This window comes from Corylus avellana, chromosome ca1, assembly GCF_901000735.1.
Source record: "Corylus avellana chromosome ca1, CavTom2PMs-1.0".
NCBI lineage: Eukaryota > Viridiplantae > Streptophyta > Magnoliopsida > Fagales > Betulaceae > Corylus > Corylus avellana.
The window spans coordinates 44,417,177-44,431,055 of record NC_081541.1 but is presented as its reverse complement, the minus strand read 5'-3'; the positions used below and the strand labels follow the sequence as shown (position 1 = coordinate 44,431,055).

At 35.4% G+C, this 13,879-nt stretch overlaps 2 protein-coding genes across 4 annotated transcripts in view; both read left to right on the top strand.

Moving 5' to 3' along the window:
- LOC132175108 (putative disease resistance RPP13-like protein 1) overlaps positions 1 to 13,879 on the top strand; it is a gene marked incomplete in the record, with an annotated part of 46,375 nt that overhangs the window by 17,771 nt on the left and 14,725 nt on the right.
- On the top strand, positions 2,755 to 7,507 carry LOC132175126 (putative disease resistance RPP13-like protein 1). Of its 3 annotated transcripts, none has more exons than XM_059586980.1 (4): positions 2,755 to 6,169; positions 6,267 to 6,332; positions 6,417 to 6,550; positions 7,205 to 7,507. In XM_059586980.1, the coding sequence occupies exon 1, from the start codon at positions 2,993 to 2,995 to the stop codon at positions 6,137 to 6,139; it is 3,147 nt and encodes a 1,048-aa protein (XP_059442963.1). In that variant the 5' UTR covers positions 2,755 to 2,992; the 3' UTR covers positions 6,140 to 6,169; positions 6,267 to 6,332; positions 6,417 to 6,550; positions 7,205 to 7,507. The 3 variants fall into 3 exon arrangements, with proteins under 3 accessions (XP_059442963.1, XP_059442956.1, XP_059442949.1); XM_059586973.1 differs by having other exon boundaries at positions 2,920 to 6,169; positions 6,316 to 6,332; XM_059586966.1 differs by having other exon boundaries at positions 2,920 to 6,169; positions 6,417 to 6,554.

Sequence of the window (13,879 nt, the reverse complement as noted above, 5' to 3'; positions counted from 1 at the left end):
TATTATCTCAAAATTCCCATATTGCCCTAAGTTTTATTTTTTATATAAAAAAATAATAATTTTGGGGGTTAAAAAATGGACAGATGGTGTAGCCACCTCGATTTTTATTTTTATTTTTTTAATTTGTTATAAAAAAAAATTAGGGACAATATATAAAGTTTTGGATACAATTAGTCAAATTGTAAAAATTTGAAACTTTAGGGGTGGATTGCCAAAATTAATACTTTGGAGATCGAATTGCAAATCACCCCAAACTTTGAGGGGTAAAATATAATTTTCCAATATATATGGTTGATTGTAGCTATATCCATTATTAAAAAAATTTAATACCCTTCAATTACATATTAACATATGCCAATAAGTTGTAAAAGAATTATAAATCTTGTAAAAGAATTATAAATCTAGTATTTTTATTCTTTTCTTCCTTAACTGAAATTGAGTGAATTTGTTGAAATAGAAAAAGGGCTGGCAACCCTTTTCATTGTATAAAAGGGCTGCTGGCCACTTTTTTATTTGGAGGTCGAATTGCAAATTGCTTTAAACTTTAGGAAGTAAAATATAAATTTTTCATGAAAATAAAAGGAAAAAATATGAAAAAGCCCCCCAAACTATTAGTCGTTTTTGTTTTAGTTCTTTAATGTTCAAAAAGTGATAAAATAACCTCCAAACTATCAAATAGTTACAATTTAGCCACTCTATTAATCATTACTGTCAAATAGGATAAAAAATTCAAAAATACGTCATTTTGAAAATGTTAAGTTACTAAAATACCATTTTGAAAAAAAAAAAAAATTCAGTTTAAAAAATGCCCCCCCAAAACAACGTCATTTGTGGGGAGTATTTTAGTAACTTAACCTAAAAAAACGACGTCATTTTGCGTTTTTCATCCAATTTGATGGTGTTCATTAACGGAGTGGCCAAATTGAAACTGTTTAGTAGTTTGTGGGGCTAGTTCATCACTTATTGAATATTAGGAGGGGCTAAAATAGAAATGGCCGGTAGTTTGGGGCTAAATAATATTTTTCCAAAAAAAAAAAGAAAATCAATATGTGAAGAGAAAGATGAACTGGATCAAAGCTTCTATCTGAAGCTACAATTACTAGCTTTAATGGTGATGGAATTATTAGCACAGGTTATCGACGACCAGCAAGCACTGTCCCAAGATCCTCACCTTCTTCAGCTTCAATCTCCCAAGTTTGATTGCCACCGCCGCATCAACCTTCAATCGCCCGGTTTGCTGTTGCTCCTCCAGCGCTGTTATCAAACCTCTGCCGTACTGCGTTTGGACGGTCAAGGCGAGGTGCAGCTGCGTCTTATTCCGGTGACCTTGGTAGAACTCCGGCAGCGACCCATCACAGAGCTTGGCTTCCGCATATGGGTTGGTGGAGAAGGAAAAATGAGAAGAGTAATGATCTAGTGTTTTAGTATCTAGTGTGATCTAGTGTTCGTACGTGAGGTGTCAAATTCTTAGTGGAGGCCGTAAAAGTGATGGTTTAAGGATCGACCGGATTGAAAAAAAAAAAAAGAGAAAGTGGGATGAATAGTTTGGGTGAAAGAAAAATTATTTTTCAAAATAAAAATTTAATAAATATATAGCATTTTCCCCCGAGCTTCTGATAACCCATCAGTTTCTCCTCTACTTCCTACCCCTTGATGTTGGCAGATGTTGAGAGCTTCTACGTTAATGGAAACTCAAAGAAGTAATAAATTGAAAATAAGAATGCGAGGTAAGTCTCAATACCTACTTTTAGGTCCACCAAAATCCACTTTCACTTTCAATTTCAAAATAATAATAATAATTAAAAAAAAAAAAACATTTTTTCATAATCCAGTTCTTCGGTGTAAAAGCAAGAGATTGTTTGCGATCTGATTGTGCTCTGCTGTTTGCTATCGCCTTTCTTCATTTCCATTGATTTTTTTTTTCCCTTGCGCAGAAGAAAACATGGCAGAGGTGGGAGAAGTGCTTCTCTCTCTTAGTGGTGTTTGATAATTCATTTTAGGGAGAATTTTTTGCGGTTGAATTGAAAAAGTGCTCAGGTGAGGAATTTTTTTGTTTTGTTTTGTTTTGTTTTTTTTTTTTTTTTAATTATTTTATGAAGAAAGCTCTTGATTAATGTTTTCACTTTTTGGATTAAGGTAAGAAAAGAAAAAGTCTTAAATATTTACTTTTGTGAATGATGCAGTCGACAAATTTATCAGACTTTGATACCCACTGTCGTAATGACGACAGAGAGAACCACGAATGGGGTCTTTTTTGTTCACGGGCAGGCTTTTGGGTCCACTCCCGTTGGCTGTTTATCGTATATGTTGTTTGGTTGGGAGTAGAAAGCAAAACATAAGTCCGTTGCAGCCTGCCTGCCTTCATTTCCTTTCGATTTGCAAAGAAGCAAAAATGGCTGAGGTTGCAAGCTTACTTCTCTCTCCCTTTCTCCAAGTGTTTTTTGAACGAATGGCATCTAGGGAATTCCTTGAAATCTTTCGGAGACGAAAACTCAACGAGGGACTCTTACACAAGTTGAAGATAGCATTGCTGTCTGTAAATGCACTGCTTGAAGACGCAGAGGAAAAACAGCTTACAAAGCCTGCTGTGAGAGTGTGGCTCGATGAGTTGAAAGATGCTGTCTATGATGCAGAGGACATCTTGGACGAGATAACCACTGAACTCTTGCAACGTAAGGTGGATGCTGAATTTCAAACCCCTGCAAGTAAGGTACGAAATTCCATTTCTACTTTTCTTGGTCCTTTTGTTAAAGAGGTAGAGCCAAAGATAAAAGAAGTAATTGACAAACTAGAATGTGTAGCAAAACAAAAGGATGTTCTGGGTCTGAAAGAAGGTGTTGGAGGAGAATCATCAAAAAGATTGCCCACAACTTCTTTGGTCGAAGAATCTGGTATTTTTGGTAGGGATGATGATAAGGAGGCAGTAGTTAGCTTGTTGCTCTCAGATGATGTAGGTAGCAGTGAAAATCTTTGTGTGATTCCCATAGTTGGCATGGGAGGAATTGGCAAGACCACACTTGCTCAGCTTGTATACAAGGACAAGAGAGTGAAGAAGCATTTTGACCTTCAAGCATGGGTATGTGTTTCGGATGAATTTGACGTGTTCAGGGTAACTAAAACAGTTCTAGAGGAAGTGACTTTGTCAACTTGCGATATGAACTATTTAAATCGGCTTCAAATTACACTACAGGAGAAATTGATGGGAAAGAAATTCCTACTTGTTTTAGATGATGTGTGGAACGAGAATTATGCTGATTGGGAGGTCTTAAGTGGTCCATTTAAATCTGGGGCACCAGGAAGTACAGTCATTGTAACAACACGCAATGTCAGTGTTGCATCAATGATGCGCACTGTTCCAACTCATTATATCAGCAAGTTACTAGAAGAAGATTGCTGGTCACTATTTGCAAAACATTCATTCCTTGATGGCAAATTTGATGCACGTTTAGAGCTAGAAGTGATAGGTAGACAAATTGTGAAAAAGTGTGAAGGTCTACCTTTAGCGGTCAAAACAATTGGGGCCCTCTTGCGATCTAAACTAGATGTTGATGAGTGGGAGAAGATATTGAAGAGCGAATTATGGGATTTTCCAATAGACATGACAAACATTCTTCCTAGTTTAAGATTAAGCTACAAATACCTTCCCTCACATTTAAAGCGATGCTTTGCTTATTGTTCAATATTCCCAAAAGGTTATGCATTCGAAAAAGATCGATTAGTCTTACTGTGGATGGCTGAAGGTTTCTTGCAAGAGTCCAATAACAAAACAATGGAAGAAGTTGGTAACTATTACTTCCTTGATCTTGTATCAAGATCATTGTTTCAACAATCAAGTGGTGATAAATCATGTTTTGTAATGCACGATCTTGTCAATGACTTAGCAAAGTTTGTTTCTGGACAATTTATCTTTAGGCTAGAGGGTGTCAGTTTTTGCAGAATTGTGAACAAGACTCGTCACTTGTCGTATTTCAGAACAAGATTTGATAACTTTAAGAAGTTTGAGGCTCTTTACAAGGTTAAGCGGTTGCGCACCTTCTTACCATTAGAATTCTCAATATTGGACAACAATTTATCTAAAAAGGTATTGAATGATCTATTGCCGAAGCTAAGATGTTTAAGGGTACTCTCTTTGTCTCATTATGAGAATATGGCTAATTTACCTGATTCAATTGGCAAAATTAAACAACTACGTCATTTGGACATTTCTTTTACTGCAGTTAAAAGGTTACCTAATTCTGTGTGTAAGTTGATCAATTTGCAAACACTCAACTTATCATGTTGTTACAGTCTTGTTGAATTGCCAAGGGATATGCGAAAACTCATTAAACTACGACATCTTGATATTACTAGAACTGACATAATGGAGATGCCGATACAATTGGGTAGACTAAAATATCTCCAGACATTGACTACATTTATCATCGGCAAAACTAGTGGGTCCTGCATAAGAGAGTTGGGAAAACTTACAAATCTTCGAGGAAAGCTTACTATTATGAATCTTCAAAATGTTGTCTCTTTTACGGATGCGTTGCATGCATGCTTGAAGGACAAGAAGCACATTGAGGAGTTGGTGTTAGAATGGGAAGCTGATACTGATATTTTAGGAAGTGAAAGAACTATGCTTGACAGTCTCCGGCCTCATTCAAATTTGAAAAGTCTTACAATCAAATATTATATTGGTAAAAGTTTTCCAGATTGGGTAGGGCATCATTCATTCTCTAATATAGCATCTCTTCATCTATACGGCTGTAAATATTGCTGCAGCTTGCCACCACTTGGGCAGCTTCCTTCTTTGCAAGAACTATCATTTATTCAATTTGATCAAGTTGTTAAAGTGGGTCGTGAGTTTTATGGCAATGATTCTTTTTCGATTAAGCCATTTGGAGCCTTAAAAGTTCTAAGATTTGAGCAAATGTGTAAGTGGGAGGAATGGTTAAGTGAAAGCGGAGCTTTTCCTCTTCTTCAAGAGCTTTATATACATGACTGCCCTAAGTTAAGAAGAGAGTTGCATGTCCATCTTCCTTCTTTAGCTATACTTGAGGTCAAGGAATGCACGCTGTTAGGGGCTTTACTGCCAAGGGCCCCTTCTATATGTCAATTGAATCTAACACGTTGTAATAAGGACTTGTTAAAGGATTTGCCAGCCAAAATACAGATTCTCAAAGTTGGAGGATTTGATGCACTAGATTCCCTAGCCATGGGAATGAAGGAGTCCAGCTATTCTCTCCAAGAATTAGAAATCTCTAACTGTTCCTCACTTGTTTCCCTTTCAATGGGTGATCTACCATCTACATTAAAATCCCTTTCCATCACAAAGTGTCAGAGGTTAGAACTTCCGATGCACCAAATCTTTTCATCCCTTAAAAAATTGCATTTGGAAAATATTTATGATTCTTTCAGGTCCTTCCCATTGGACTTATTCCCAAACATTTGTCATATCTATATCTTTAGATGTGAGCATTTGGAAACTCTTACAATTTCAGAGCAACTTGGTCTTGATTTAATGATCGTGCACATACAAATCATAGATTGCCCTTATTTTGTATCTTTTCCAGAAGGAGGATTATGTGCCTCCAAACTTACATTGCTTTGGGTCTGGAATTGTGGACGTTTGAGGGCACTGCCTGATAACATGCACGCACTCCCATCTCTTGAGGAATTGCAAATAGTCAATTGTGCAGAAGTTGAGTCTTTTCCTGAGGGGGGTTTGCCTTGTAATCTGAAATCGATGTCCATCATCGATTGTGACAACCTCGTTGCCAAACGAATGGGATGGGGTTTGCAAAAGCTCCCATTTCTTAAAAATTTGTTTATTTGTGGTGAAAGGGGAGATGTAGAGTCCTTTCCGGAGGTGGGATTGCTGCCCACCAATCTGACTGCTCTTCAAATAATGAATTTTCCAAATATGAAATCTTTGGATAAGGGGCTTCAACAGCTCACCTCTCTTGAAGAATTGCGGATCTATAACTGCCCTATGCTCAAGTACATGCCAGAAGAGGGCTTGGCTGCCTCTGTTTCTGTTTTATTGATCAACAATTGTTCTTTGGTAAAGAAACAATGTCAAAGGAAAAAAGGAAAAGAATGGCGCAAGATTGCTCACGTCCACCTAATAATGATGGATGATGAATTGATTGAGTGAGCTAAAAGTCTTGCAAGAATCTCCACATAGGTACATGCATATTTCTAACGTTTCTCTTAGTTTTATCAGTGTCTAATTGTTTTCCCTATTGAACTTGTTGTGATGACCTGTTGAGCTTGTTGTGTAGTGGCAACTGCCAAATCTGAATTACCATTCAATGTGTTTTCTTCTGATAGCTGCTATGCGGGAAAAGGTAATCAGTGGGAGCATAGGATTTTTTGTGGCTACTGCATGAAACTTGTTAAAGTGGCTCATGGTTTGTGGTAATAAATTGCAGGGTGCCTACTATCTAGCCTGTGGTTCTGATGCTTTTATTTGCATCCATTTGAAGTCTTCGGATAAGATCTCAGGTCAACAAACAGATCCTTCATGCAATGGATAAAGTGCAGCCGAGTTGAACTAGTCTCAAGTGTAGGTAGAGTTTGATTGTCTTTTGAATTTGACTATAATTTTGAATGTAATTCAGTTACAATAAGGTTCTTCCTTTCTTCATCCTAAGCGTTTTCTTCTGCATTTTTTCTTCTTTCTTTTTGAGTCGAGTAAAATATTTACCGAAACAAAAAATCATTCAGACTATTTTCTCTCCCCATTCCCCCTCCCAAGAAAAATAATTGAGGTATTGTCAGAAAATAGTTTGAAATAAGGACAAGTGGCAGGGGAAGTTTCTTTGCATGTTTTTTTAAAAAGTTCAAGTATTCTTCACCTGTATATGTTGCTTGTCATTCATAAAGGGGGTATTGGGATGTTCAACTGTGTCAGTTATATTATCTTCCAACACTCTTTCCAAATGAGTCGAAAAGGTTCTGTTGAAGAAACTTGTTCATGCTATTACTCAGTTAAATAGGTTTATTTTGTTGATTTTAGAGGTTTCCTAGATATAATGCCTTCTCATTTCTTGAGTGGAGTCATCAGTAATGGTTTGGATAATCTCAGTTGATCATAGGCTTGTAGATATATTATGTGCTAAATTATTTATATTTTAGCTCCTTAATTTACATTTGTTAATTTCTTAGTTTTGTTATTTTGTGCTATTTTATTTCTTTTTGTGTTTTCTTTGTTTTATAGGTTTTTGGAATGAAGTATTCTGAAAGTATCAGGCTTAAAGGACAAAATTGGAAAAAGCTAGAAGTTTTGGATCAAGGACAAGCATCCACCGGTAGTGCGATCGATCGCACTACTCCTAGGCTCGAGCGTAGATGCGTTCGAGCACATCACACAGAAGATCGATCGCAGGAGTGCGATTGAGTGCACTTGGGCCTAGAAAAATTTCTGAAACGTGGCAAGACTCTTTTTTTTTTTTCCAAACTAGGTTTTCCAAGTCCTAGTTGTAATTGGATTTAAATCTACGATTTTTCTAGGATTCTTAGTGTAATACCCCGAAATGTATACCTAGAATAAAGGTAATCTTAGGTGGTGTTTGGTAAATGGGTTGGCCTAGACACTGTAGTTGATGTAGATTGATATGAAAAAAAATAAGAATGTTTAGTATAAAAAAAATGAAAAAGTAGTATGGAAAAGTGAAAAAATTTTGTTTTGTAATGATTTTGTTATTTGAATAATAATAAAAAGCAAATGATTTGATATAAAAAGTTAAAAAGTTAGAATGTTTTGATGTTGATTTTTTTTGGAAATGGTGATGAATAGTGTTTAGGCCAACTCCAACCCTTTTACCAAACAAGGCCTTAATATCAAGGATAAGGAGGATTTGCAATTTTATTAAAATTTATATGAAGTTAGGTAAATAGACTTTATGTGAAAGATGATGGAAAATTGCTAGTTAGAATTTTAGTGGGTTATTGAAAGAAAAATCACATTGTTTTGGATGCTGAAAATTCTATGAGTGACCTTAAATAAAACTGTTTTAAGACCTTGTAGAATGATGAGAAAGAAAGATTTTAAAAGTGGTTTCATGATTTTTGGACGCTTGTAGAAGGAGTTAGGATTTTTAGAAATGCAAGTGTCAAAATAGGAATTTCAATCAAACAGAGGCATCGAATTTCGAGGGGCTTTTGAGGTGCCAAACAGTTATGGATTGTTTTGATTTTTGGATATGTTGTGTGTCTTTAAATGAGGAAAATTTCAAGCCAAAATTCTTGTCATTTGGAGTTAAATTGAAAGAGTTATGATTTTTCAAAGTTTAATAGGTCAAGCTGTCGAGTAGTTGAAGTACCTGGGACTTGGGAAATTAATTGGATGAGTTAATGATGTTCGTAAGCCACGATTTTTGGGTATGTGATAGTCAATAGGTTTAGGTTCATTGAGGATTAATTATAAAATTTTATGACTACATCTTCATAGATTCATGTCAAGGCACCTAAGTGCTAAGATGTAAGCATGCATAGTAAGCCATTTGATTGGCACCTAAGGTTACACATGTTACCCAGCATGCTTCCATTGCCTTCTCATTGAACACCTGGGCAGCTAAGGTGTCAAGCTTACTTGATAGCAGGTGGGTAGAGTGCATGTGGGACAAATGTCCCACATGCAGCCAGCTTTTACATCTTATAAAGGGGAGCAATTTTTCCCCATTTGCTCACAGCTCAAGTGAGCGTGAGATGAAGGAGAGAACCGGAAGAAGAGAAGAAAGAAAGAGGAAGAAAAGAAAGAGAGAAGAAGAAAAGAAAGAAGAGAAAGAAAGAGGAGGATGAAAAAAAAAAAAAATGAGAACTCTCCAAGGTAATATTTTCATATCTTTTATGGTATTTTTAGTATGAAGCTAAACCATAATTTTGTTGTTGGAATTAAATTGGGGCTTTTAGTGTATGAACACTTGAATTGCTATTTGGAGAAGTTAATTATATTTAGAGTGTTAATTGATCATAAATTATTATGGGATCCATAGAAGTTGATGCTTATTGGGTTTAGATGCTAATACGTCTTGTGATAATTAGAGTGATTGTTATAAATGTTTCTAAGCTTTTGATATTGGGAGTAAGTTGCTACATTAAATGGCTTAGGAAGAGAGCGATATTATGGCTAGATAGACTTCTTAAGCTGTTAATTGTAGTCGGATGATTTTAAAGTAATAAGAACATTATAACCTTGGTGTTTTAGTGTAAAGCAATTGGTTAAATTAAGCCTTAGTGGAGTTGATTATTAGAATTCTATGTGAGACATAAATCAAGCATGGTAGGGTTGATGTCATTATAATGTTTTTGGCTAAGGATAGACGATAGTAGGATAAAGATTAGAGTTAAGATCTTTAGCAACTAAAGTGGTGCATGATTGAGACTTGAAAACGAACTGATGACTAAGGTACTTTTTATCTCTGTTGTAGGAATTGTGAGTTGGATGCGGATTCAAAATAAGGGGACACAAAAGTGATGCATGATTGAGACTTGAAAATGAATTGATGACTAAGGTACTTTTTACCTTCGTTGTAGGAATTTTTAGTTGGATGCGGATTCAAAATAAGGGCATGCAATACCAGGTAAGGGGACACAACACCAAAAACCCCAACAAATTTTACTATAAATCTTTGGAAAAAAAATGTTGGAGATTTTATAAAGAATTCACTTACATGATTTCCAATTGCACTTCCTTTCATATTTTAATGCAAAGTTTTATTCAATTATATATCATTGTTTAAGAATTATACGTGTTACAGTTACCCTATTTTATGATTTATGCATGACTACAATTATGAATAAAAAGATTTCTCAAAGTTCATGGCATATCATACAGTTACAAATGAGCTTACAGATCATATGAAATGTTATATGTGCATTCATGGTTATAAATGTTTAACCCGAAACACGATTATAGTGACGATTGGTACAATATAGGGTAGCATGGCAAGCACACCGAAGGACAGTTACGAGAAGGTGTGTGCTACCGGCCAGGTGGCCTTCACCTAGGGAAGTTCCCAACTTGGTAGCTCTCCCCTGTGACGACAGGATGAGCATATAGGTCTTTCAGGAGCAGCCAACGTGTGCTGCTCACGGTAAATTTGTGGTGTCGGGTCAAAGGGTAAAACAATTATTTTGAAAGGAAAGTAAAAGGAAGTACTTACTCATTTTGCAACTATCATGCTTATTTTGTTAATTATGTTATTTTGCATAAATTGTTATTGTGTGTAAGTTTTAATTATTGGCTAAATGTTCGGTGATCAAAATGGATTCAAAGTGTGCCAAATCATTATGGCGTCCGGACGGGACTCATAGCCGTTCGGACGGGATTTCAAAATCGCACAATGAATTTCTCCCGAGGGCCTCGTTTGCAACCCAGTCTGCAAGCCCGTCTGAACACGCCGCGCCAAAGGAATAGAGAAAGTGATGTTGCCCTAGAGCCTGTCCAGACGAGCCCATTTACTGTCCGGATGGCCCGTAGTCTACTAGGTTTAATTTAAATGTATTTGAGTCCTAATTAGACTAGGGGTCTTTGTATTATATATATATATAGATCTTTACATATCTGTATAACTCCGAATTTCTGCATCTAGAATTCGCCGTCGTGTGCTAAGAGAGTTTGTTCTCTCTCTTAGAGTGATCGTTTGTTTTTACTTGTTGATTGTTGAAGTGAAGTCAACTGAAGTTCCGGTAAAGGGATATCACGTAGAAGGATTGTGCTAGCTGTCTCTGGAAAGAGCTACTGCGGTAGAAGGCAAGTGGGTTGCTTGTCTTATATAAGATCGTGTTAATTGCAAAGGTTTTGTAAGTGTAAACGTCTTGTAATCCTTTATTCTTTTACTGAGTTAGTTGATTTCCTGGGTTTGGCTGCCCTGGAGAGGTTTTACAATTAGAGAGTTCTCTAATTGGTTTCCTCTTCGTAACCAAAATATCTGTGTTCTTTATTGTTCATTGCATATTTGTTTTTTGTTAATTATTATTTATTAGGTTAGATATATTTTCGTATAATATTGTGTGAAACACCTATACATTTAGAATAAGTGTCGTTTGGAGTCGTATATAGAATTTTCAATTGATATCATAGCGGGTTCACTCTGTTTGGATTAATTTCCTGAGTGTGATCCTAGACTCCTCATAATATGTCTCTCACAGTTGCACCTGACTCACTTCCCGTCTTTGACGGATCTAATAATACGTTTTGGAAAATTTGTATGAAAGCATATCTCAAATCTGTGGACGTTTGTTATATTGTTGAATCTGAATGGACTAATCCTGATAAGGCAATTGCCGAATTTTCAAAGGATGAAAAGAGTGCTTCGTCTGCAAATGACAAAGCGTTAAATGCCATCTTCACATCTATCTCCATCGAAGAATTCTCAAGAATTTCTCGATGTGTAATAGCTAAAGAAACATGGGAAACATTGGAAATTACTCACGAAGGAACTAAGATTGTGAAAGCTTAAAAAATTCAGATGTTAGTTTCTCAATTTGAAGAGATTAGGATGGAAGAGGAAGAGATATTTGATGATTTTTATTCTAAGCTTAGCACTATTAGAAACTCTATTATTAATCTTGGAAAGAAAATGACTGATGCTAAGATAATAAAGAAAATCTTAAGATCTCTACCTGCGAGGTTTATACCTCAGATTACTGCTATACAACAGAGCAAAGATCTAGAGTCAATGAGAGTAGAGGAACTTGTTGGTTCTCTTCAGACATTTGAACTCATGTTACCTAAGCCAAAAAGCTCAAAAAATCTTGCTCTTCAGATCAAGGCTACTAAAGGTATATCTGTAGTTCACTCTAATGAAGATTCTGGAGATGATGAAGAAATAGCTATTATTGCTAGGAGGTTTAGAAAATTTTTCAAAAACAATGGAAATTTTAGAAGTAGGAAATCAAAAAATTTTGTGAATCCTAGTCATGAGGTTAGAGATAATTATGAAGGTAAGTATGATGAAAATCATAAAGATAAATTATCTCATGGTCGTAAGTGTCATAAATGTGGTGGTATTGGTCATATTCGTGCTGATTGTGGAAATTTGATAAATTCAAAGGGCAAAGCCTTTAATGTGACTCAAAGTGATGAGTCAGACAATGAGGAAAAAACTGAAAATGTTGCTAATTATGTAGCTTTTGGGGTTTCTTATGATAGTGAACATGAGCCTAGTGAGTCTAACTCTCTAGATAGTGAACATAATATATATGATAATGAATTAGAAGAAGAGTGTGATCTGCAAAATGCTTATAATAATCTATTTTTGGAATGCATTAAATTGAAGAAGTTAAATAAGCAACACTTGTAGAAACTCAAAGATGTTAATCTTGAAAATGATCAACTTTCTGTTGCTTTAACTGATTTACATGCTATTCATAATACTTTGATGTCTGAAAATCACATTTTAATTACCAAAGTGAAATCCTTAGAGAATGAGCTTTGATAAATATTCTCTAGTGAAAAGCTAAATCACATGTTGCATAATCAGAAACATTCGTTTGATAGAATTGGATTGAGCTTTGATAAATTTGATGTTTCTTCTACTAATGTTGCTTCTCCTTCAAAGTTAATTTTTGTGAAACCAGTTTGTAAAGAAGAAAACTTGACTAAGAAGAAGGTAATGTATCCTCTAGTTTTAAGATGTGAGAAACGTATTGTAATCCTTTATTCTTTTACTGAGTTAGTTGATTTCCTGGATTTGGCTGCCCTGAAGAGGTTTTACAATTAGAGAGTTCTCTAATTAGTTTCCTCTTCGTAACCAAAATATCTGTGTTCTTTATTGTTCATTGCATATCTGTTTTTGGTTAATTATTATTTATTAGGTCAGATCTATTCCATATAATATTGTTTAAAACACCTATACATTTAGAATATGTGTCGTTTGGAATCATATATAGAATTTTCATTGTGTATAACAGAGATTTTGACATAGAAATTTGCATAGCATGTTTTATAACATCTTAGTGTTGTGGCTACGTACTGAGTTGTCAAACTCACCATTTCTCCCTATACATCTTTTTCAGATTGCTCTATATATTGTAGTACTGAGGACATAGGTACTAGTGGGCCTTTTAGTTGTTAAAGATCCTATCGCTGCTTTATGGATTAGCATGAGCAGTAGCAATAGAAGTTTTTGTGAGTCCATTCTATAGACTAGACGGCTTTGGATAAGCATAGACGATGTAACTTTATTGCTTATGAGATTATTGAATACTAGCACATTATGTGTTTGTGATTTTATAATGAGAGGTTATAGTACTTTGGTGATGTTATGTTTTTGTGGTGATCTTATAATAGAATTATTTTTATTTTTTTTAATAAGAATACGTTACAATTGCTCTCAATCACTCTACCTCTAAAACTTGGGGCGTTTCACTTAGGGCTTCTAAGACTCTCCTAAACCCTATAAATAGACCTTTAAGCCTCACAATTAAAAACACAACTGGAGAGAGGAGAATTTGGAGGCTACTTCTAGAAGGTTTTCGGTTTCTTCTTTCCCTTTTATTTTTAGTCTTTATTTTAATTATGCGTAACTAACTCTTAGTTAGAGGCTAGATTGAAGCCCTAATCATGTTTTTTTAGGATTTCAATATTGGTGCCTTTGTTACAATCATATTTTGGGATATTTAACTTAATTATTTTCTGTTCAATTGAATTCCTCATATGAATGTGTCTAATCAACATATGCATGTGGTATGGATTAGTTATTTAAGTCAATTTAGATGATCGAGTCCTGTACTTAATAAAGTGACAAAAGAATCTCCTAATGAGTTTTTGAAATAATCAACATGGGTACTCGAGATGGCTCAGCCACCCCCATAGAACAAGGGGGTGGTTTAGGCCAACCCCTTGGGCCCCAAAGAGCCACCCAATGGGGGTGGCTACCGATTTTTT